This window comes from Budorcas taxicolor, chromosome 17 (genome assembly GCF_023091745.1).
Source record: "Budorcas taxicolor isolate Tak-1 chromosome 17, Takin1.1, whole genome shotgun sequence".
In the NCBI taxonomy this organism is placed as follows: Eukaryota; Metazoa; Chordata; class Mammalia; order Artiodactyla; family Bovidae; genus Budorcas; species Budorcas taxicolor.
Window position 1 is genome coordinate 55,060,462 of NC_068926.1, and position 21,289 is coordinate 55,081,750.

General features: G+C 47.9%; 1 protein-coding gene across 1 annotated transcript in view; it reads left to right on the forward strand.

The window, feature by feature from the left end:
- Positions 1-21,289, forward strand: part of CUX2 (cut like homeobox 2) — a 273,772-nt gene that overhangs the window by 171,164 nt on the left and 81,319 nt on the right. Inside the window, exons 2-3 of the mRNA XM_052654859.1 lie at positions 3,699-3,809; positions 7,395-7,442. Coding sequence (XP_052510819.1) covers positions 3,699-3,809; positions 7,395-7,442 — 159 coding nt within the window. The remainder of the gene's footprint in view (positions 1-3,698; positions 3,810-7,394; positions 7,443-21,289) is intronic.

Genomic DNA, 21,289 nt, shown 5'->3' on the forward strand with positions numbered 1-21,289 from the left:
TGAGCTTTTTTTAATTTAAATACGTTTATTTTAAAAGACTTGTCAATTCTCTCATTGGCCATCTTGCTTTGTTAATGTTTAAATAGTCTTGTCTTTTAGGGTGGGAGGGAGTAGTTTTTTATTTTCTTTGCCTGTTAGAGTAAAACTTGGCAATACTCTGTCATCCTTTTATTTGGGGGCAGGGGTGTGATGCTGGGCAAGATTGAAAGCAGAAGGAGAAGAGGATGACAGAGGGTGAGATGATTGGATGGCATCACCAATTTAGTGGACATGAACTTGGGTGAACTCCGGGAGATGGTGAGGGACAGGGAGGCCTGGCATGATGCGGTCCATGGGATCACAGAGAATCAGACACAACTTAGCAACTGAACAATAACAACAAGGGGTGTAAGATTTTTACCAACCTGTGAAATCCAGAACTCGTAGAATCACTGATCTAGGGGGTTGTTCTCTGAGCTCTCAGTTTATCTAAGTTTAATATCAACCAACACTTGTTAAACAATTAGTAATGTGCTTGATGCTTTACATGTTTATAACATTTAAAAACAGCTCCCTGAACATCCCCCAGCTAGTGAGGAAGGAACAGAAGCCCAGTGAAGAGCAGGACATTTTAATTTTGCCTTTATAATCCACCAAGGCGATAAGTCGCACCTGAGTTCTTAGGACTATAATTTGTTTCTTAGTCCCTGCTTGAATCAACTTATAACATGTCACCATGTTGAGATGGTGACATCAACTTATAATACGTCACCACATGAGATGACGTATATAAGGAGCTTTAGCATGTTGCCTGGTAGGTGTAGGAGATGACGTATATAAGGAGCTTTAGCATGTTGCCTGGTAGGTGTAAGGACCTAGTAAGTGATAGTTATGATTATTTATTTGGGCTTCCCAGGTGACGCTAGTGGCAGGAGACATAAGAGACGTGAGTTTGAACCCTGGGTTGGGAAAATCCTCTGGAGGAGTGCATGGCAACCCTCGCCAGTATTCTTGCCTGGGAAAATCCCATGGATAGAGGAGCCTGGTGGGCTATGGTCCATCAGGTTGCCAAGAGTCGGACACAACTGAAGCGACTTAGCACAAAGCACGATGATTATTTACTATTGTTGGTGGTGGTGGTGTACTTACCATAGAAAAGCGGCAAGAATTCAGGGTTGAAAGATGAACATAGATGTAAGACAATGTGGGGAAGAACATGGACATCAGACACATCATCTGCTCCTCTAGGGATGAACAGGAAAGACGCCAAGAGCTGGGCTTGCCTGGGGGGCTGGAGTTGGAGGCCTACTGATGTTCCACACCCAGTCTCACTCTGCCCTGTCTACAGTATGCATGCCGCAGACAGATCCGTACCCACTGGCAGCCTGGGAGGTTAGGGCGGAGGGAGCCTGTGCCCTTGCATGGCCTCATTGTCTGGTATAGCACATCAGACAGTTGGACTTATCCTGCTCTGAGATTTCCTTTTGGAACCTGGGTTTGATGTTTTAAATAAGGAGTCAAAGATCAACCCCCATGAGGTTGCTGGGATGCTGGGAGAGTTAGTATCCCAGAGATAAGAACATTGTGTCAGATATATGATCATTCTAAATCGTGTGATGTTAACCCAAGTCTCAGTTCTGTTTGTCCTGTAGCAATGTAAAAATCACACCTTTATCTTCAGGACAGATGAGAAAAACTGTGAGCATCCTGCCACAACTCAGTTGACCGTGACATTCTGATTCCTTCCCTCCTGCCAAGTGAGGGTCTGTCCACCTGGCTGCACCACCTAGTTGGGTTTTGCCTACCTTTAATCAGTCCTGTTGCTGCAAACACAGATCTCTCTCTAGTCATTTGATATTTTGGTCACAGTCAACTGTGGTTTCTTCATTGGAAACTGCAGTTATTTTTAAATGATGATAAACCAGAAATCTCCTTATTTTCTCTATAACCTTGGTAGACTGTCAGAAATTGTTTCTGTTTTCTCTCTCTCCTCTCCCATGACACCTTGTTCCTTACCTGACTCAATAATTCAATGGGACGTTTGGACTAGAAGTCGCTGTACCTTGGAGTTGGTGCACCCAGTGCTGTGGCATAGAGTTGATTTCAGCACCTTGGAGAGCACCACACTTCCAAGTCTCTTGCCCCTCTATTTTAATGACTTTTTTTTTTGCCTCGACCTTCTCCCTTCTAGTCTCATGAGTCTCCAAAGAAGTTAGACATTTCTCCAGAAATAGAAAGTCCTTCCCTGATTTCTCCCAAAAGCTCCATAGGCAGAGACACTTGTTCTGGGTTTAGGGTAGACGCTCCAGCCTCCAGTGGGTATGAGGTTTATGGTGCTATGGTGAACTGCTATTGAGCAGATTTACCGACGCTCAGACATGATAGAAGACAATTACCATGCATTTTGTCTCTTAGAGGGAAAAGGATTTGCAGCGGGTTAATAGTACTTTTATTTCATTATCTAATGGTAAAAGTGTTTCATTGTGTGTGCAAGATGAATGCGTATTAGCGATGACAAATGGGGTCTTTCAGCGCGGTACCAGGCCTCGTCATACATATGTTAGATTAAAGAGTTCACCCTCGAAATACACTCTCGCATCTGTGTGTGTGTTTTTAATAAATCTGATTGCAGAAATTTATTGCATCACCGGATTTAGGAAATTATGGGGCTTGATTGCTGCAAATATAATCGGGTGATATATACAGAAATGCTCCTCGAGTTATGGTCCAGAAAAAAGCCCATCTCGGGATGGTGCAAGAAAGCAGCAGACCACATAAACAGAGCATTTCTTGAATTATGCAAATGAAATCCATGACAACTCATGGTGAATTGTACTCCCCTTGTGAAACTGCCACCGTTAAAGTGAAGAAAGCTGCGAGAGGGGTGATCAAATATACATGTACGACCAGCAGACATTGTCTGTCATGTGTGAGCTGGAGCGTCCCCCACTTCCATCCCTCACTCTTTTTTTCCCTCCTTGGTGCATCCTGTAAAAACAATGAAGGTCTGAAACCTTCATTCCACATAAGCAGGCAAGGCTGCTTCCAATCCTTTGCTCTGAATCCAGCCGTCTTCAATGAAATATTTCTTATACTTGAAGTGAACCTTAAATGATTTACTGCAGGATACACAAAAGGTCATCTTGCTTCTTATTGGCACCTTCATTTTTCCAAAATCTACTGAAATTAAAAAGCCATCTATATCTTAAAAGGCGTATTTATGAACCCTTAAGTGTGAGTAAGTCATAGTTGGAACAGTTCCCACCTCTGATATATGAAAGCTGTCGACAGCACTTTCTTACACTATAATATGCCCATACAATATGCCGCACTTTACTATTTTGACACGGTTTGGAGATGTTTTCTACAGTTACTGACAAGCTTATGCCATCACTCCCTTGGAAATTTAAGAGGTGGGGCAGAGGCGTAAGGAAGAAATGAAAAAAAACAACTCCACCCAACTTTATAGGAGAGTATTGATCTGGCCTGACTTCTGACAAGCAAAAAAGCTGTCCTGGATTTTTTTCGGTTGCATCCTCAGTTTCGTAAATTATTCATTTGTGCCAGGAGTCAATATCCTGTCTTTTCTCAGCTTTTTTGTAAGTTAAGAAAACTTGTTTGGAATGCTGTTTTGTACAATGATTAAAAAGGAAAAGGAGGAAAAAAAAATCTTTTTCTTTTCTCTCTCTCCTTTTTTTTTTTTTTTTTTATTGTTCCAGAAGGAGCTTAATTCCGTCGCTTCCGAGCTGTCTGCACGGCAGGAGGAGAGTGAACATTCTCATAAACATTTAATTGAACTCCGCCGGGAATTTAAGAAAAATGTACCTGAGGTACAGTATAGTTGCTGTTATAGAATTAACTCAGTAGGAATGCAGATTTTTCTCCGTTCAAACTATATTTTGAAAACTATAGACATAAGTGACTAACAAGAAAAGAAGCTAATTAGCCACAAAGAAAAATTACAACCCTCAACGTCTCCGCGGTTCTTCGTATAGTGGCACTCAGCGGTGCTGTCTAGAGTAAGAGCAGGACGCTTCTCCACAGAAGTCATTGTTTTTGAGGGCTCTGTACAACATCCATTTTCTCCCCACATTAACGTCCAAGTCAGATGCTTGGCCTTGACAGCAAAGACAATTTGTCTCGAGTTCCTGATTTTGTTTTGCTTTTCTGTTGGCGTCTGGGAGATGGTGGCTATAGACTGTCACCCTCTCCAGCCCTTCCCTTAATCTCCCAACTCTGAAAGTGGCACCCATCCCCCATAAATGTGCCTCATTCTTCACCCCTTCCTTTGCAACTCCAGCCACCAGCTGCTATGAGGGTGGTCCAGTTAATGACCAGCCCCCACAATGTAAGAGTCCCGCAGGGAAAAAGACAAGAATGGACACATTTCTTTCTTCACAGGGGTGAATGTGTGAATTTTTTTTCCTCTTCTATCAGGCCCCCCGTTGCTCCTCAAATTTTTTTTTTTAATGATGGAAATAAATGCAAATAGGAAGAAAAAAACCTCCTGACTCCATATAATGTTGGCAGGGATGTGACACGTCAGAGCCATGAAAACGGGAAACAGATGCCCGGCCCATTCCCAAAGCCAGCCGTGCCTCTCTGTGGTCAGCAGAGGGTGGCGCTCTCTATCTCAGCTCACTCAGCTCTCTGCCCACTCAGGTGGCCTGGATCTTGGAGGAGAACCAAACAGGGTCTGCCATTCCAAAAGTATAATGTTAGACTTAGACATGTTGATTCCATTCTGCCTGTTGGAAGCACCTACGAGTCCTGTTGCCACCTTGCTGATGGAGAAGGGGGCCACAGAAAGATGGAGAAGAAGGAGGCTACCCAGAAATCAGGCCACATAAACTCAGAGGGGTCGGTCTCTTAGCTGTGAAATCCTCCTCACATGTCATAAATGTCTTTGATTCTTCAAGGCAAGAGTGGGAAGTAGGTTCTAGTTAGGACTTGTCCCTGGAGCAGGTCTGGGGGGAATCAGGTTTGAGAGGTGAGAGAGAGTGCACTTGGAGAAAGGGCGGGAATCTCAGCTCTGCGTGTCTCCCGTGGTACAGCTTTCGAAAGACCAAGTTGAGTCCTGGGTTTGACTGGGACCTAAGAAGGCATGAGGAGATTCTGAGCATCCTTCTTCCCCTCGTAGAACAGAGAACAGCTTGGTCTTTAAACCAGTTTTTCTGCCCAGAGTGAGAGAACCGGAAGCTTTGTCTTTGAGTCCAGTCTCTGGGAAGCAGAGATGAAATGGCCACAAATCTCCACAGCCCACCGTTTAGACCTCCTTCCCCCAGGCCACGTGGCAGCCCCCAGGTGATAAGGGAAATCCAGGCCAGGTTTTAAGCCTCTGAGTTCAGCTTACATAATTTTAATACTGCATAATTATGCAATTATGTAATTAGGAGGAATAAGTTTCCATTCCTATTATAGTCGCGCCTCTGAAAATTCTCATTTTTGGAACTAGTCTCTCCTGATGGGGGAGAATCATGCCAAGACATGTTTATTTAAGAACATCATCTGGCTGGTACCCAGCTCACCTCCTGCTGGTGCCTGGGCTTGGTTTCCCCCAGGGGTTAAGCAGACAGAAAGGGCGGTGGGCGTCTAGAAAGAGTTGGCACTGGTCCAAAGTCCCACCGACCTCACCATGGTTCTCAGATTTGAATCCCCTAAATTCATATGAGTGGGGGTTTGTGAACAGAGCCCGTTTGGAGAATCTGTTGACCTGCATTGTAATTCCAGCTGTGCCACTCACTTGCTTTGGGACCTTCAACAGTCAGTACCTCTCAGAGCCCCTGTGTCCCTTTCTGTAAATTCAGAGGAGATAAGCCCCTTCTAATACTTATGTTTCCTGAAACCCAGACCAGAGGTTTTCTGTTGATGTGTTTTATTTGGTCTGTAAAAGTCTCTCCAATTTTACAGTAAGTTATCAACATTTATCATCTCTGATTTCACCCCAAAACTCGGATTTCCAATCTCTTTTGAGACCATTTGGTAGAGCTGGCCATACAGAGGCTCCGCCCCCACACAGCAGCCATCAGAAACAGCTGAGCAGCTGCCACCCCCTTACAAAGGCGCTGTGTCCTCCTGAGATTTGCCGCAGGCCGCCCAGCCTGCCTCCGTCCTGTCCTCTTCCTCCAGCCTCTGTGGGCATTTGAGTTTACAACCCGCAACCTGGGTCTACAGAAGTTTCCTTTTCCACGCTCAGCCCCTGCACTCACAGTTCCTTCTGATCAAATAAATTCCCTAGGTTCACACGCGCTCCCCACATCTCTCCTGTAGATCCCCAGCACATATAGTAGTCAGTGGCTCTGAGAAGCCCTGGGGGGGGGGGGCCAGAACAGTGAGGATGCGTTCCCAGGACCCAGCAGAAGGGTTGTTTCCAGAAGCAACACCATCCCATTTCACAGTTGAGAGATTTATTCTTCACCTGACATACGTATTTGGTGCATCCTTCCCTTTCCTGCTTTTCTCTGCTACCTGCTCCCTCTCCGTTCTCTCGAGCCCCCTCAGGTTCTCCCCTCACAGGGGTTTCTTGTGGACCATAGATGACAGTGGTTAGAGGAGTCACCAGTGGGTCTCAGAGAAAACTGGAGCATTTATAGTCAAGATCTTGGGACCCTCGGTTCTAAAAGACCTTCCTCTTGCTCGCTGGAGAGAACTCATGGGAGTCCACCAGGGGCATCCTTGAGGCTGGGAACCTCAAAGGCCCTTGAGGAAGGCATGAAATTAGGGTCCAAAAATAAGAGGCTCCCTTCTGAAGATAGCGCGGTGGCATAGAGTTTAGTAAGCATTTACAGAGCCCTTCTTCTGAGCTGGGTCCCATGACAGGTGACCCCACCAAGCCCCCAGAAACCCCATCTTCTGGTGAGGAAGGGGTGACAGTACAGGGCAGTGTTGCTAAAGTGCCAAATGCAGTTTTTGCTAGAGAGGGCAACTGAATGGGAAAGCAGAAATGGCAACCTCCAGAGACATCTCCCGAGCAGTGCCTGGAGGACAGAGGTTTTCTTGAAGGGATGTTGGTAACATGACCCAGGGCGCGGAGCCTCTCCAGCCCCAGCTCCAAAGAATGACCCATGACGAGCCACCAGTCGCATGAGGTACTTTGCATAAAACAGCATTCCATGATCAGATCCGCTTGGGAAATGCTACTTCCTCTCCCTCTTCCAGAAATTCCCAATGTGCACCGTGGGAAGGGTCCTGCAGGGAAGAAGCTTGACGTTGTGCTTGATGTGTTCCGATCAGACCTGACCGGGCCCCATTGCGTGTGTTTGGGTCTGTCTGTAGGTGTATATATGAGGAACCCTCATGAAATCTCATGGAGCGCAAGTCCCATGGGACGCACTTGCTGATTTGAGGGACAACAGTGAGCTGCAGGCAGGGGCTACTTGACACCACAGTGAACTCTTCACTGATCTCTTTTACAGGAAATCAGAGAGATGGTGGCTCCTGTATTAAAAAGCTTCCAAGCTGAGGTAAGACCCAAGGCCTGTGGCATGTCATGAAAATACCCCCCAGCTGTCTCTCCTTTCCCACCTGGGGTTGTCACAGGTTTCTAGCAGCAGAGAAACTTCCCTGCCCCCATTGTAGACTGCCCATGCCCTCCAGATCAGCCATAGTATCATGATAAGAAAGGGTGCTCTGTTTCCGTTTGGTGGGATTGCTGCCTGCTCTGACATCCTCTCTACCACCCACCCTCGGAGTATTTAAAACCTACTCCTTTCACATCCTTTCCTGCCCATCGGGCCCTCGCTCCTTTGGCAGCAGCTGAGCTGTCCTCAGCCAGTTGTTTCTCTGGCCTTCCTGGAGCCCTGGGATGGAGCTAGACCTCCCCCGTGTCTCCTCCTTGCTTGACTTGGTGACCAGGATTCCAGGAATGTCCACTTGTCTGGCTGGCGCAGGAGGTTGGCAAGGAAAAGAATGGAGTTACACTGAGTCAGGGGAGTGGAAGAGCAGGGCTGTTTCTCCAACATTCTGTCTTCAGGGGGCTCTTCTCAGTCTTCCCCTGGATTCAGGCAGGACGCTGAAAGGATTGGCCCTTAAGCACTCGCCAGTGGAGATGGCATTTTTAAGTCTGTCGTCCGCCAAGTGCCACATTACTTTAAATCTGTCTCTTCAGAACCGAGTAAGCACATAAGGCAATATTAAAGTAAACAATAACTGGATTTACACAAATGTCGCTGATTTCCATATTTTTCATCCTTTCATTTTATTACTGAGTTGACTGATGTGCTTATTTATTTATAGGGCCATCCGGTATTGATTCATTTGGTTGTGAGGTGCCTGAGCTGAAGAGGGTCGAAAAAACCAGAAAGAAGACCAATAATGTTAGGAATGTGTTGTCATGGCTTTGTGTTTTGTTTTTTTTTTAAAAAAAGGTCCCCATCTGCCAGCTCACGGTCCCGTGAGAAGCATTCAGCACACAAGCGCTCTCGGGCAGCTGATCCTTTGGTCCAGCCCCAAGACAGGCATTGAGTAGAGCATTACTTTCTTAGCCGTTCCCCTTGCTTGGGTTGGCACGGCAAAGCTTCTCTTAACCACTTAGAGCCTCAGTTTCCCCATCTGTTAAAGGAGAATAAAAGCACTACAGATCTTTTCATGTTGTTCTGAGGATTAGATGAAATACAATGAAAGGAAAGAATTTAATGTAATTCCTGATGCATCAAGAGCTTCTCCGGAGTGAAGAGCACAGACTCTGGAGTCAACCTGGGTTTGAATCCTGCTTCTACCAGTTTCTAGCTGTTGGACCTTAAGCAGGTTGCTTGTGCCTCTATGCACAAGTTACTTTTGTATCCACTCTACAAAACTGGATAATAATTATACCTATTCCGTAGGGTTGTGAATGAAGAACAAAGTTAATACTCACAGAGTGTTCGGTAGGGTTGTGAATGAAGAACAAAGTTAATACTCACAGAGTGTTCGGAACATCACTTTGTGTGTTAAGAGCCTTTCTATTTTATTTCTGTTATCAGTCACCTTCAACATGGGTTTCTTTCGCCTCCACTATGCCTGGGTCAGAATCTGCCTCTTTCCTCACTAGGTGTTCAAGGGTTTTTATCCAAAAGAAGGGGGTTTTCTGTCCCTAGAGGAAGCCAGCATGACTTACATCATCTTTCGATGGGAATAAGAGTTAGACGTTAGATTTCGACAGTGGTCAGAGAAGACTCAAGTGTAGTATAGTGGAAAGTACATGTGGATCAGACTCAGGTGGGCCTGGCTTGAATCTTAAACTAGTTGTGTGGCGTGGGGGAAGTTCCTTAACCTCTCTGAGCTGCAGTTTTCCTCCTTCGATAAAGGCGACTAACAGGAGGGCTTCTGAGAACTGAGCAGGGTGGGGGCAGTTGACATGGTGTCTGGCACACAGTTGGTGCTCAGTAAGTGCAGGAAGAGAGAGAGAGTCTTAGGGCGCCCAGAAGAGGCAAAGCTGAATTCTCGTTTCCAAATCCACATGGCATGTGGAATAGACCCCATTTTAATAGCTGACAATCTTCAAAGAACTTCGTTAATTTTTCTAAAAGGGTTTTCCATCGTCCCTTTAATGTACCAAAAAGACTACATTTGTCTGGAGTTTTATTCCCGAAACCCCTGCTTTTTTCATGATCTATTGACTAATCCATCGCGGCTGCCATGTCCCTCCCAGTGCCTCAGGGGAGAAGCGCTGGCAAAGAAAGGTGTTAATAAAAAGCATCTTCTTCGTCCAGAACAAACTGCACAACACAGGCCGTTTATAATCCAAATTTGATTTTCATTTTAATTTTTTTAATGAGGGTTCATCCTTTATGCCACTTCCCTCTCGCAATCCACCAGGCTCTGGGCTCAGAGCTGCAGATTCCCAAGTGGGCATTAATCACCTCCCAGGAATATTCCCTGAGGCGAACACCTTCCAGAGTCACATAAACTAACCCATAAAACGCCAAGGCTGAATATCGTACCCGTCATTCCTTCTCCCCAAGTGCGGGCCTCTTGTTGAAATATAACACGTTCAAGTTCATTCCTTAATTTCACTCCACCAGCCCTGGTGTATACAGAATACAGGCATCCTTTTATCTTTTCATACTTATGTATGCGGGGGTCTTATTTTCTTTTTCTTTCCCCCACCGTGCTGGTGGTGGGAGAGAGGCGGAGAGGAAGTGAATTTGCCCTGCTGTGAATTGAGGAAGCTTTCCCTCTCCGCCTTGATTGCTTTAAAGGACAGTCTTGATTCCCCCTGCTCAGGGAAACAAAGACAGCCAGAGAAGGTGGCTTAATGGAGACAGCTTGAAATGGCCAAAGTTTGAATATCCTTGTGCGCAGAGAAAAGAGCAAGACGAAAGCCCCGCTAATTACAAAAGTTGCTTTATGAAAGATAATTCAAAGCAATAATTTAGCAAACATAATCAAGTCGCACAGATGGGGTTGTTGATGGATGGATTGCAACATGCAATTAGCGGTTCTCGCAGTTACATATCATTAACCCTCCGAGCACAAAAATTATTTTCTCATTATTAGTTGAAAAGGTAAAATTAAGCTGACTAGACAGTAAAGGAACAAACTACAATTAATTACCTTCATTTATTACAGTCATTATTTTAAACTTATTTTTACTTGGAGAGAGAGACGAAAACATCTAAATTAAAAGTTTTGTTATGGTAAATCAGAGGTGAAACTTTGCTAAGGCGTGTGTGCAGTGGCCCAGCCAGAAGATGGCAAGGCCACTGCTGTGAGAGGGTTTTTTTTTCCCCTGCTTCCTTCCTCTTCCGTCATGAAGGAGATATGGACTGCATGGTGGAAAACCCCTTCCATTGAGGTAGAACAGACTTGTTCACCTGGGCCTGATTGAAGCATAGCAGTTTGGAAACCAAAGAGGCAGAGACAGCCTCTGGCCCCCATGGGAAGCGAGAGAGTAGTGGTCAGACGCCCGGGGTCTGAGTCCCGCCGTCACTGCCTGTGTGACTCTGGCCAGTGACTTCGTATCTCTGAGCCACTGTTCCCTCCTACATAGGGACAGCTGTTGGGATCGCATGAGGTCCAGTGAGATTCACTGTCAAGTGGCCAGCCAGTCGTTTGCTCTCACTGTGGTGTGTGTGTGTCTGGTTGTTCAGGCCTAAGGATGTTGTCTCCCTGTCCTCTCAGGATCAGAGGGAGCGCGTGTGGCATCACCGCCTTTTAGGAGCTTGGTGAGGGAGTTGAGACACCACCTACCAAGAGACGGAACAGGGAGCTGGGCAAGCGTTTGTGCCAGAACTTGAAGGGCCACCCTTCTCCTTGGTCCCTCCAAGGCCCACTCAACAAATACCTATAATGTCCCTAGGAGCTCAGTGCCTGTGGCTGAACCAGCATGTAGGGGTCACGTCCCGCCCAGAGGTCCCCTTCCTATAATGTCCCCAGGAGCTCAGTGCCTGTGGCTGAACCAGCGTGTAGGGGTCACGTCCCGCCCAGAGGTCCCCTTCCTATAATGTCCCCAGGATCTCAGTGCCTGTGGCTGAACCAGCGTGTAGGGGTCACGTCCCGCCCAGAGGTCCTCTTCCTATAATGTCCCCAGGAGCTCAGTGCCTGTGGCTGAACCAGCATGTAGGGGTCACGTCCCGCCCAGAGGTCCCCTTCCTATAATGTCCCCAGGAGCTCAGTGCCTGTGGCTGAACCAGCGTGTAGGGGTCACGTTCCACCCAGAGGTCCCCTTCGTTTACCGACCTTCAGGTTCACACTGTCGCTGCAGTGGCTGCACGTCTCTGCTGGATCCTGGCTTTCCCCCATCAGGAGGCGGAGCCTGTGTCTCCATCCTCTGAATATGGGCCTTTAGAGTAGTTTCCACTTGAACCAGTAGACGTGCCAGAGGTGACCCTGTGCCCACGACAGCAGAGGCCTCAGCCGGCCTGGGCTTTCTACCTCCCGCCTCCTCCAGCCTAGCCTTCCTGTAAGAAATGTGACCACCCTGAGGCTGCCTGTGGTGAGAAGCCCAGCCTGCATGGAGAGCCCCTGAGGGATGAGTCTTCACATGGTAGACAGAGGGGCCAGGGACACCAAGGCACCAGACGCAAGTCAAGGAACCATGCTGGCCATCAGCTGCCATCTTGCCATGACTGCCTGAGAGATGACAAGAAAGAACCACCCCACTGAGCCCAGTCAACCCCCAGGACCATGAAGATAAGAAGTTGTTATGAGCCCTTTGCATTTGAGGTGGGTGGTTACACAGCAGGAGGTAATCAGAACGCCCAGATTTAGAGTGCCAATTCTTTCCTCCCCACTGATTCTCAACTCTCATCTCCCTCCTCTTTTCTTCCACCTTCTTCTCCATTTTCTTCTGTACGCCCCCAGCCCCTCTCCTTCAGCCTTTGCCAGAGTTTAGCCTTCTCATTTTCCCCCAGTACCAGGTCCTTAGATCACCACCTCCATGCAGAGCACTGCCTTCTGCCCTCCCGATGCCCGAGGGCATCCCAAGGCAGAAGCCAGGGCACACAGGCAGCATGCAGCCTTCTCAGTTTCAAACCTAGCATTGCCCTCCAGGGGCCCAGGTGGAAGCATCAGCAGTTCTGAGCTTTCGTCTCTTCTCCTTTGTATTTCTTCCCATAGAATTGGGGTGCATCTACAAGGCAAACCCCAATAGCTAAAGGAAGTCTAGAACAGATACAGTTGAAGTTCTGTCTGTGGAGGAGCAGAAGGGTTATGTTGAAATAGGAATTTGCAAGAAAGCAAAAGAGGAGGCCTTGCTGCCTTCCCTGTGGGTGGTTAGGTGGCAAAGCATGGCACGATGCCCACCAACCTGGCACTCCTATCCTGGGGGGATGGGTGTTGGTTGGATGAGTGGAGGATTCAGTCAACAAATAAATACATATACCCTTCATTGAATGAGTTACCCTTTACTGTACCTTCTCTAAAATGGGGTGATTGCACTTGGACAGCCTGATTCATGTGGGTTTCAGGGTGCCACCCTGGTCAGAGATGTAACAAGCCATAATCTCCTGTGTTCTGAGGCATTCCAGACCCTTTCCCACAGGTCTCATGTAGCCAGAGGTGCCAAACACAATCTACCAAGGGGAGTTCCCTCACTTTCAGGTGGGCAGAGGACTGGAAGTTCCTCCTTCTGCCCATATCCACCTGCCAGGACGCTAGGATTGATCAGACCCAGGTCGGACCAACAGGGCATCAGATGAGAGAGAGGCCAGGGTATCTGCTGCATGGCTTCTGATGTGAACACCGCTGAGACTCAGTTGCTTACTCTTCTAGTCGGTCAGGAGCCAGGCTTGGCCCTGAAGGAGGGCCTTGCCTTTGCTGGAGAAGTCTGCTGACGTGACTTTTATTGCACACCTACCGTGTGGTGCACACTCTAATGATTATTTCGTGTGTTCTTTATGATATTTCTGTTAAGGGAAGGTTCTGTGATTATCTCCACTTTACAGATGAGGTTCCGGGGAGACGGCTGACATCCATTTAGTACCTCAGGCAGGATGAGACCCTAGGTGGACATGACTTCAGCCTCAGGAGGGTGGTGTGGGGTGGAGAAGGCACTCAGGGCAGAAACCCCAGGCCATCTGGCCCCTCCCAGCCTCTCCCCTCAGCCAGTAGACAGCCTGGCCTATTCCCACCTCAGGCGACGTGTCTGCTGTTCTCTTACCCGGAATGTTTTCCTGGTACTGTCTCTTGACCCGATTAACTCCTTTCAAGTGTCAGATCCTCCCAAGAGTGAGGAAGCTCTCCCTGGTTGACTCCAACCCCTAGTCAGGCTTGGACTCCCATCTTTCCCAGCACAGCTCCCCACACTCACCCAGCATGCCGCGTAGCAGAAGCATGTTTGTGGGTGTCTCATCGTTCAGGGCCCTGGGGCTCCTCAGCTGTGACTGCTTGAGTGGGAACCACAGGAGGCTTTAGAGCAGAGGAGGGCCCGGCTGTGACTCTGGTTGTAACAGGATCCCTCAGCCTCCTGATCACCTCCGCGTGGTGGGGGTGGGGCTGGCCTCTCAAAAATGACAGAGAGGAGACTATATGCCTCGCATGCCCCACCTGAGCCCCCACACCGCCTGCCCAAGCTCCTGCTCTCTGCCCCCGTCCTGTGCCCAGAACCAGAAGTCATCATTGGCCTCCCCCACCTTCCGTCGCAGCCCCAGACTCTCAGAATGCCCTGCTGCGCCCTCACAGGCAGATGTGGGTGCGGAAGGGGTTCTGACCAGGACAAGGTCCCCCGTCCCTGTTCCTGAAGCTGAGCTGCCTAAGTGGGGCCTGGAGCACACGTCCTCACAGCTCAGATTGGCCCTGAGCCCCCCACCCAGCCCTGCACGCCGTGTCCTAACTTGGTCCCTGTGCTCCCCTCCTGTTGCGTCTGCCTGCAGGACTCTTGCCCTTCGAGTTGAAATTTAATTACAAGATCTTTTTTTTTTTTGCCTTTTGCCTTTTAACATTGTTTGCTATTTCAGCTGTCTTTGATGTTATAATTCTCTTACTCCCGAGGTAACCCTTTCTCTGTCGCTCCCAGCACTGGCATGCCATCTCTTTGTGAGTGGGGCCCCCTTGGGGCCACACAGACGTTAGACGCATGCAGTCCTGACCAGCCAGCAAAGCCAGGGAGAAGCGGCCTCACTGACCAGCGGGACCTAGCAGGAAAGATAAGCAGTGGGGACAAGTGTGAGTTTGGAGCTAGATTGGCACAGGCTTGCATCCTAACCCATCTGTTGGCCCGCTGTGTGATCCTGGGCAGGTCACTTAACCTCTCTGGGCCTCAACTTCCTTGGCTTTTAAATGGAGATAATAATAATACCTACCTCATAGGGTTGATGTGAGGGTTAAATGAGTTGACCCTTGAAAAGTTCCAAGAACAAAGCTCTTTGGACATTAGTCATCAGTCCCAGCTGATGAGCTGAATTTATTCCTCCCACTTCTCCCCAAGCCCCGTGAGGAAGCATCTGCTCTCGCCCGTTCTCAGGTAAGGTAAGTGAGGCTCAGCACCCAGCACATGGTGGTGGGTGGTGACTCAGGCTGGGACACTAGCCAGCAAAACTTACTGTGCATTGAGCCATGCGTCACCATGTCTCAGCAACATCGCAAGGGAGGCACCACTGGTGTCGTCCCCTCTGACAGGTGAGACGTTGCAGTTCAGAGAGGTTCAGCTGCTTGCCCCAGCTCACACAGCTCTTCACCAGCAGAGCAGAGGGTGGAAGACTCAGACCTCAGCTTGGAGGGCTGAGTGGATCTCCTCAGGGAGCTTCATGGGTACAGAGAAGCTGAGAACACTCTATAGATTTTTGTAGAATTGATCAGTTCTACATTGAGGCTCTGAATTGGACACTTGCAGGTAGTTAGGGGTTCGAAAAGAGACCTCTTTTTTCAGCCAGATCTGTGCCTTTTAGATATGTCTTTGCTGAGTTTTTTCCAGGCACAATCCCCCAGGGAAGCCCAGCCCATTGCAGAGAGCTGGATTCAAACCCAAGTCTGCATACCCAGCCCAGGACTTGGGATATAGCAAGTGCTCAATAAACAGGGTGTCACTTGCAAGATTCAATGAGAAGAATTTCCGTCCACCCTTCCTGTTCCCGGCTCACATGCGTGTTATGTGCACACCCACTCCCCACCCCTTCCTCTGGTGACATAATAACTTTGATGATGCAGGTTTTCTTGGCTCCCATAATCCGGTCTGGCCCCTCTGGCTTTGCCCTGCCCAGCTTGGGGTAAAACTTATAACGAGCTGAACATCCTTCTGAATTTAATATTAAGAACCCACCAAAGCATCATTGAACCTGTCACACCATATTACAACCAAATTAAGAACCAGCAGCAATCCTCTTTCATTCAGTATCATATGCCTTATAAAGTAAATTATTAATGCTTTTTTCCCCCCAGTTAAGCAGTTATTTGCAGTTGTTCCGGGTATTTCTCATTAGAAATAACATCATCTAAAGAACGATATTGATTGATTTTTTTAATCTTGGAATCATGGACGTGAGCCACATATTTATATGACATTCCCTTTAACTAGAATTCTCATGCTTTATTTTTATATTATTGATCTTTTTGACACGAATTGCTTTTTGGCCTTGTGCGCACGTTGTAAGCTTTCCGCCTGCAGAGGAATGGGCCGGCGTCTGGGCCGAGCTGGGAAGAGTGATCGCTCCAGCGGCATGGCGGTAACATTCCCGCACATTTAACAACAATTAGTCTGTGCTGATGCCATGGTAGGCTTTCGTGTATGAAAATTTACAAGCCTTTTAATGGACTGCATTATGGAAGGCCATGCGGGGCCAGTCGGTGGGGAGATGAGGCCGCCGGGCGTGCATCCATCTCATGGCGCTGTCAGCCGAGCATCTCTTAGCGCTTGTGTCTGCCTGGGGCCAGCGGCGGGCAGAGCAACGCTTCTGCAGCAGCCAGCACGTCCCCTCGGGGCGTGAGTGCCCATTCCTGTGGTCACTCGGACATCTGTTCAGTAGATGTTTCTTGAACACCTGCTGTGTGCCAGGCATGGTATTCAAGGGCTAAGGTGGTGAATATCATTGACTCGCGTGCTCAGGAAATAGTGACAGTTGAGCTCCATTTGTGCCAAGAACTGCGCTGAAGCTAAGAGGGTGAGCACAGATCATTCTTCTGGCTCCTGTAATGTGGAACAGAAATGACAGAAGCTTCGATTGGCACAGAACTGGGTTCCAATTGCAGCCCTCTCCTTGACCAACGGTCTAGTGAACCTCGGTTTCCTTGGCTGTGAACTGGGAATGGCAACTGCCCCTACCACACAGGTAGGCTGGGAGGATTCGTGCAGGTAGAGAGCTTGAGTGGTTTTGTGTGGTGTAAACCTCCCAGAGTCAGGAGTGTTGCATCATGCTTTAGAGTTGGTATGCCTTCCCCTGCAGCCAGAGCCCTAGAGTACACATCGTGCCCATCCCTGCTTCCCTTCCAGTTCCACTGAGACCTTCAGTCTTGCAGACATTTATTCTGCACCTGCTGTATTCCAGAGTGAGTTCCAGGCTCCAGAAATGAGGTTGTGAACAGCTGTAGATACCCCTGCTGTCCCCAGGGCCCACACAGCTGAATGAGAGGAACAGCCAGACACACGTTCCTCAGGGTCAGCAACGATCGCAAGGATCACTGTTATGATTGAATTTCTTGTGAATTTCATCCTTTAACCCTTTGTTATTCAGAACATGGGGCCAGCAGCATCCACATCATCTGGAAGTGTGGTAGAAATGGAGTTACATTGGCCCCCCCACCCCACCTCCCAGATCTCTGGAGTCAGAATTTGCAGTTTAACAAGGTCCCCTTGTAAGTCAACTATATTAAAAAAAAAAAAAGTCTCAATAATTTGGTGATTTGTGATTCATGTGTTCATTAAAGTTTGAGATGCTCAAACTGCCCATTGAAATCTCCTGAGGACTTTACCAAAATATTGAGACTTGGGTCCCTCCCCATAGTGGCTGGCATTCTGTCTGGTGTGAGGCTTGGACATCAGGATTTTAAAAGCTTCTGCTGGTGATTCTAATATTTGAGATGCTCTTGTCCTAGAAGTTCACCATCTAGTGGAGGAGACGGATACATAGAAATAACCAATCATGTGCTGGTAAATGTAGAACTGGCTGTCAGCGGCGTCCTGACTTCTGTGGTGTAAATACTCCCACCTGGAACAATTTCAGGCTGGCAACATGGAGTTGGGAGGAGATACGCAGTAGCATCTTAGGTAGTGTTTCCACCACAGACATAATAGCTGTGCATAACCTCAGAGCCCCAAGAGTAGTAATATATCATCACATAATTAGGAAGCGATGAGTTCTGAATATGTATTCCCTCTTTTTTCCAATCTTTTGTGTTAAAATACACATAACATTTATTACCACCTTAACCATCTTTAACTCATCAGTTCAGTGATATTAAGTGCATCCACACTGTTTGACAACCATCACCACTATCTATCTGCAGAACTTTTTTCATCTTTCCAAACTGAAACTCTGTTCCCATTCAATAGTAACTCCGCATTCCCTGCCCCTGGCAACCACAATTTTAAACTTCCTGTCTGTGAATTTGGCTGCTCTAAGTACTTAATAGAAGTGGAATCATCCGGTATTTGTCTTTCTGTGACTGGCTTATTTCATTCAGAGTGTCCTCAAGATTCATCCAGATTGTAGTACCATCATTTTTAATGTAATTTATGTATTATAATTGTACATTTGTACGATTTAAAATTTTAATTAGGGCCATGTTTAACAACCAGCCTGTAAAAGTCCAGAAAATTTAACAGTCAGCTTTGGCAAGCTGCTACAGGTAAGCCCCAGCCTACCACTAGAAGTGCAAGTGAAAACAGAGAGCCAAACAGCAAGCTTTAGGCCAGCGGTCAGCCAACGCTGGCCCTCAGGCCAAAGCCTGTTTTTATAAAGCTTTATTGGAACACAGCCATGCCCATTCATTCATATATTGTCCACGGCTGCTTTCCCACCACAGCTGCAGAGCTGAGTCATTACAGCAATCTGTATGGCCTGCAAAGCCAGAACTATTTATTATCTGGCTCTTTACAGGAGAAGTTTGCTGCCTCCTGCTTTTAGGTGTTCAGGGAGTGGGAGAAAATTATTATCCATTCATTTGGTTACTCCATCAGTATATACAGAGCACTTATTCTAGGCACAGGAGCAAATAAGACAGAGTCCATTCCTTTCCAGAGCTGACCTGGGAGAAGACAGATGTAATTCAGGCCCTCGCACAGCAAGTAAATGTATAATCATCATCTATAGCAGTGGCTGTGACACAAGCTCTGTGGGGTTCTGAGAGCGTCATGGGATGTCAGGGAGGACTTCAGGAGGAAATGCCAGTGAACTAAAGCATGGTGCGGAACATTCTAGCCACAGGAGGGCTGGAATGGCATGCCACGTAAAAGGAGCAGTGTGTGCTAATGCCCTGAGGGAGAAGGGAGGTGAGAATTTCAGGGCCAAAAGCCCGGGAGAGGTGGCCAGAGTCCCTGAGGCCCTCACCTGTGCCCTGGCTTCTACCCAACCCCCATCTACCCTGCCAAGCGCAGCATCGCTTTGAGCCAGGCTTACCCTGGTACACTGGCCCCCACTGCCTCCCCACCCACAAAGACCACCTCACCTCCTAAATTCCCTCCATCTTCCTCCTTCCTGGCCTTAGACCCCCACAGTGTGACAGACAAAAGTCTCTTCTTTAGTTCCTTCTTGAGGTTTATAAACTCCTGCCCTCTAATACAATTCTTCTCAGCACAACTGCAATCTAACAACACTTAATTAAAACGTAAAGCCAAATATTCGTGGATCAGCCAGATCCTATGTCCTGGAACTAAGCAGAGGCCCCGTGCTGAAATTCGGGGACTGGGACACAGAGGTGGGGTCAGAGGGTGGGAGGGCTTTCCATTTCTTGAGCACCTGCATGGTACCATACTCAAGGCTGGTGATCTGACATCTGGGATGTTTGGGGATATTCTGGAGAATCCTAAGGAAAACTGAAACTCAAGTGGAGACAGATCACATAGCTGAGAAGTAGACGAGGCAGGATTCAAACCCATTGTGTCTGCAGTAGCCACGGTGGTTCATTCCTGTAACGACGACATCAAACATAGCAACAGATTATTTCTCAGTCACATCACAGTCTGGTGCTGGTTAATGACGCAAAGGGGCTCTGCTGCACGCAGCCACTCAGGGATCTTGGTATCTCCTGTCTTCTGCCTCTGCCTTCACTGCGTTCCAGAGTCCCCTTCACTTAAACAGTACATGGGGGAAGTTCTCAAGGGCCAGACCTGGAAGCGGCCACATCGTTTTTACCCACACTTCCTTGACCAGCACTCAATTATAAGGCCATGTCCAATTTCAAGGGAAGCTGGAAATAGAGTCCAAGGTGTGCCCAAGAAGGTGTTAAAAGAAAAAAACAGGACTAGGTGAGTACATAACCCTGTGTCCTGCACTGTGGACTCCCTAATGGGTGAAGTAACTACCTCATTAGCTATTGGAGGGTAGGATGGGGCCAGGAAAACAGTAGGGTGAGTACATTTTGGACAAAAGAGTAGGAAATGAGTTTCAAGGAATCTGGTAAGTCCAGGAAGCAGCAAAGCAAGGGCAAGGAAGAACTTTTAATGATCTGGTAAAGATATATAAAGCTCCTACTATATATATCTCTGTGGTGGCCTGGCTAAGAGAAATGAGCTTTGTCCAACAAGGAGGCCAAGCCACCCACTGGGAGCCCACGTCTGCAATCAACTAACAAAAAAAGCAAATGTGCTTAGTTTATCGGCAAGCAATCAGGGAAGACTTCCAGGAGGTGAAACCCCAGCTCAGGTTAGGAAGACTTGGACAGGATGAAGCACAGAGAACAAAGTGGTAAGTGTACAAGTTGTCTTGGCATCAGGCAGACCTTGGTTTGAGCCCCAGTTTGAACACTGGCTGGATGTGATCTTAGGTCACTTCCCTTCTTTCCGACTCTGTTTCCTCAATAAACTGGTGCCTAGTGTACAGGCTTATTGTGGGGATTAAATGAGATGGTCGTGTTCGGAGTGTTTATTTATTAGCTCAGTGCGTTACACACAGAGGCTGAAAATGAATAGTTATTTGCCAGTGACTATTTGGTGAGTTGTGCCATGTTTCTGGAGCTACAGTATGTAGGGAGGAAAGGGAGAGGAAGAGGCAAGGAAACCGGGCAGGGGGGCTTCGAATGCCGTGTTAAGTCTGTACTTTGTCTTGTGGGTAGATGAGGTGACATGGATTCTCTTGATGTATGAGGACAGCCTAACCAGGAGGCTTTTCTAGAAAGATCCCTCTGGGGGTGAGTGGGGTAGGAGAGGGTAGACTTGGAAGTCGGGGTCTGGAACACTTGAGACATGTGGCATAATGGTGTCCTGACTTGAGGCAGAAGCAGAGGTGTGGCCAAGAGAAGGCTGCTTCAAAAGAGTTTGGATGTGGGGGTCTGGCCTTCAGGTGGCCAAGGGAGATAGAAGGCCTGGGTATCGGGCTCCAGGGGTCAGTGGGGATGACACTGTTAGCAGAAGAGTCAGAGGCAGAAGTGGCTTCTTGAAGACAAGCCCCGTTGGTTTAGACACCTAACCTCCAGGAGCCAGGGAGGCCTTGGCTCAACCCCAGCATTCTAAGCACTTTACAGATGTCAATTTATTATTCCCTGTGACTATCCTAGAAGGTAAATGTTTTAGCAATATTTTACAAGTGAGAAGAATAAGGCACAGAGAGGTTGGATAACTTGCCCAAGGTCACACAGCCAGTAAGGGGCAAAGACAAGATTTGAACCCAGGGGCAATGGCAACCCACTCAAGTACTCTTGCCTGGAAAATCCCATGGACAGAGGAGCCTGGTAGGCTGCAGTCCATGGGGTCACTAGGAGTCGGACAGGACTGAGCGGCTTCACTTGCACTTTTCACTTTCAT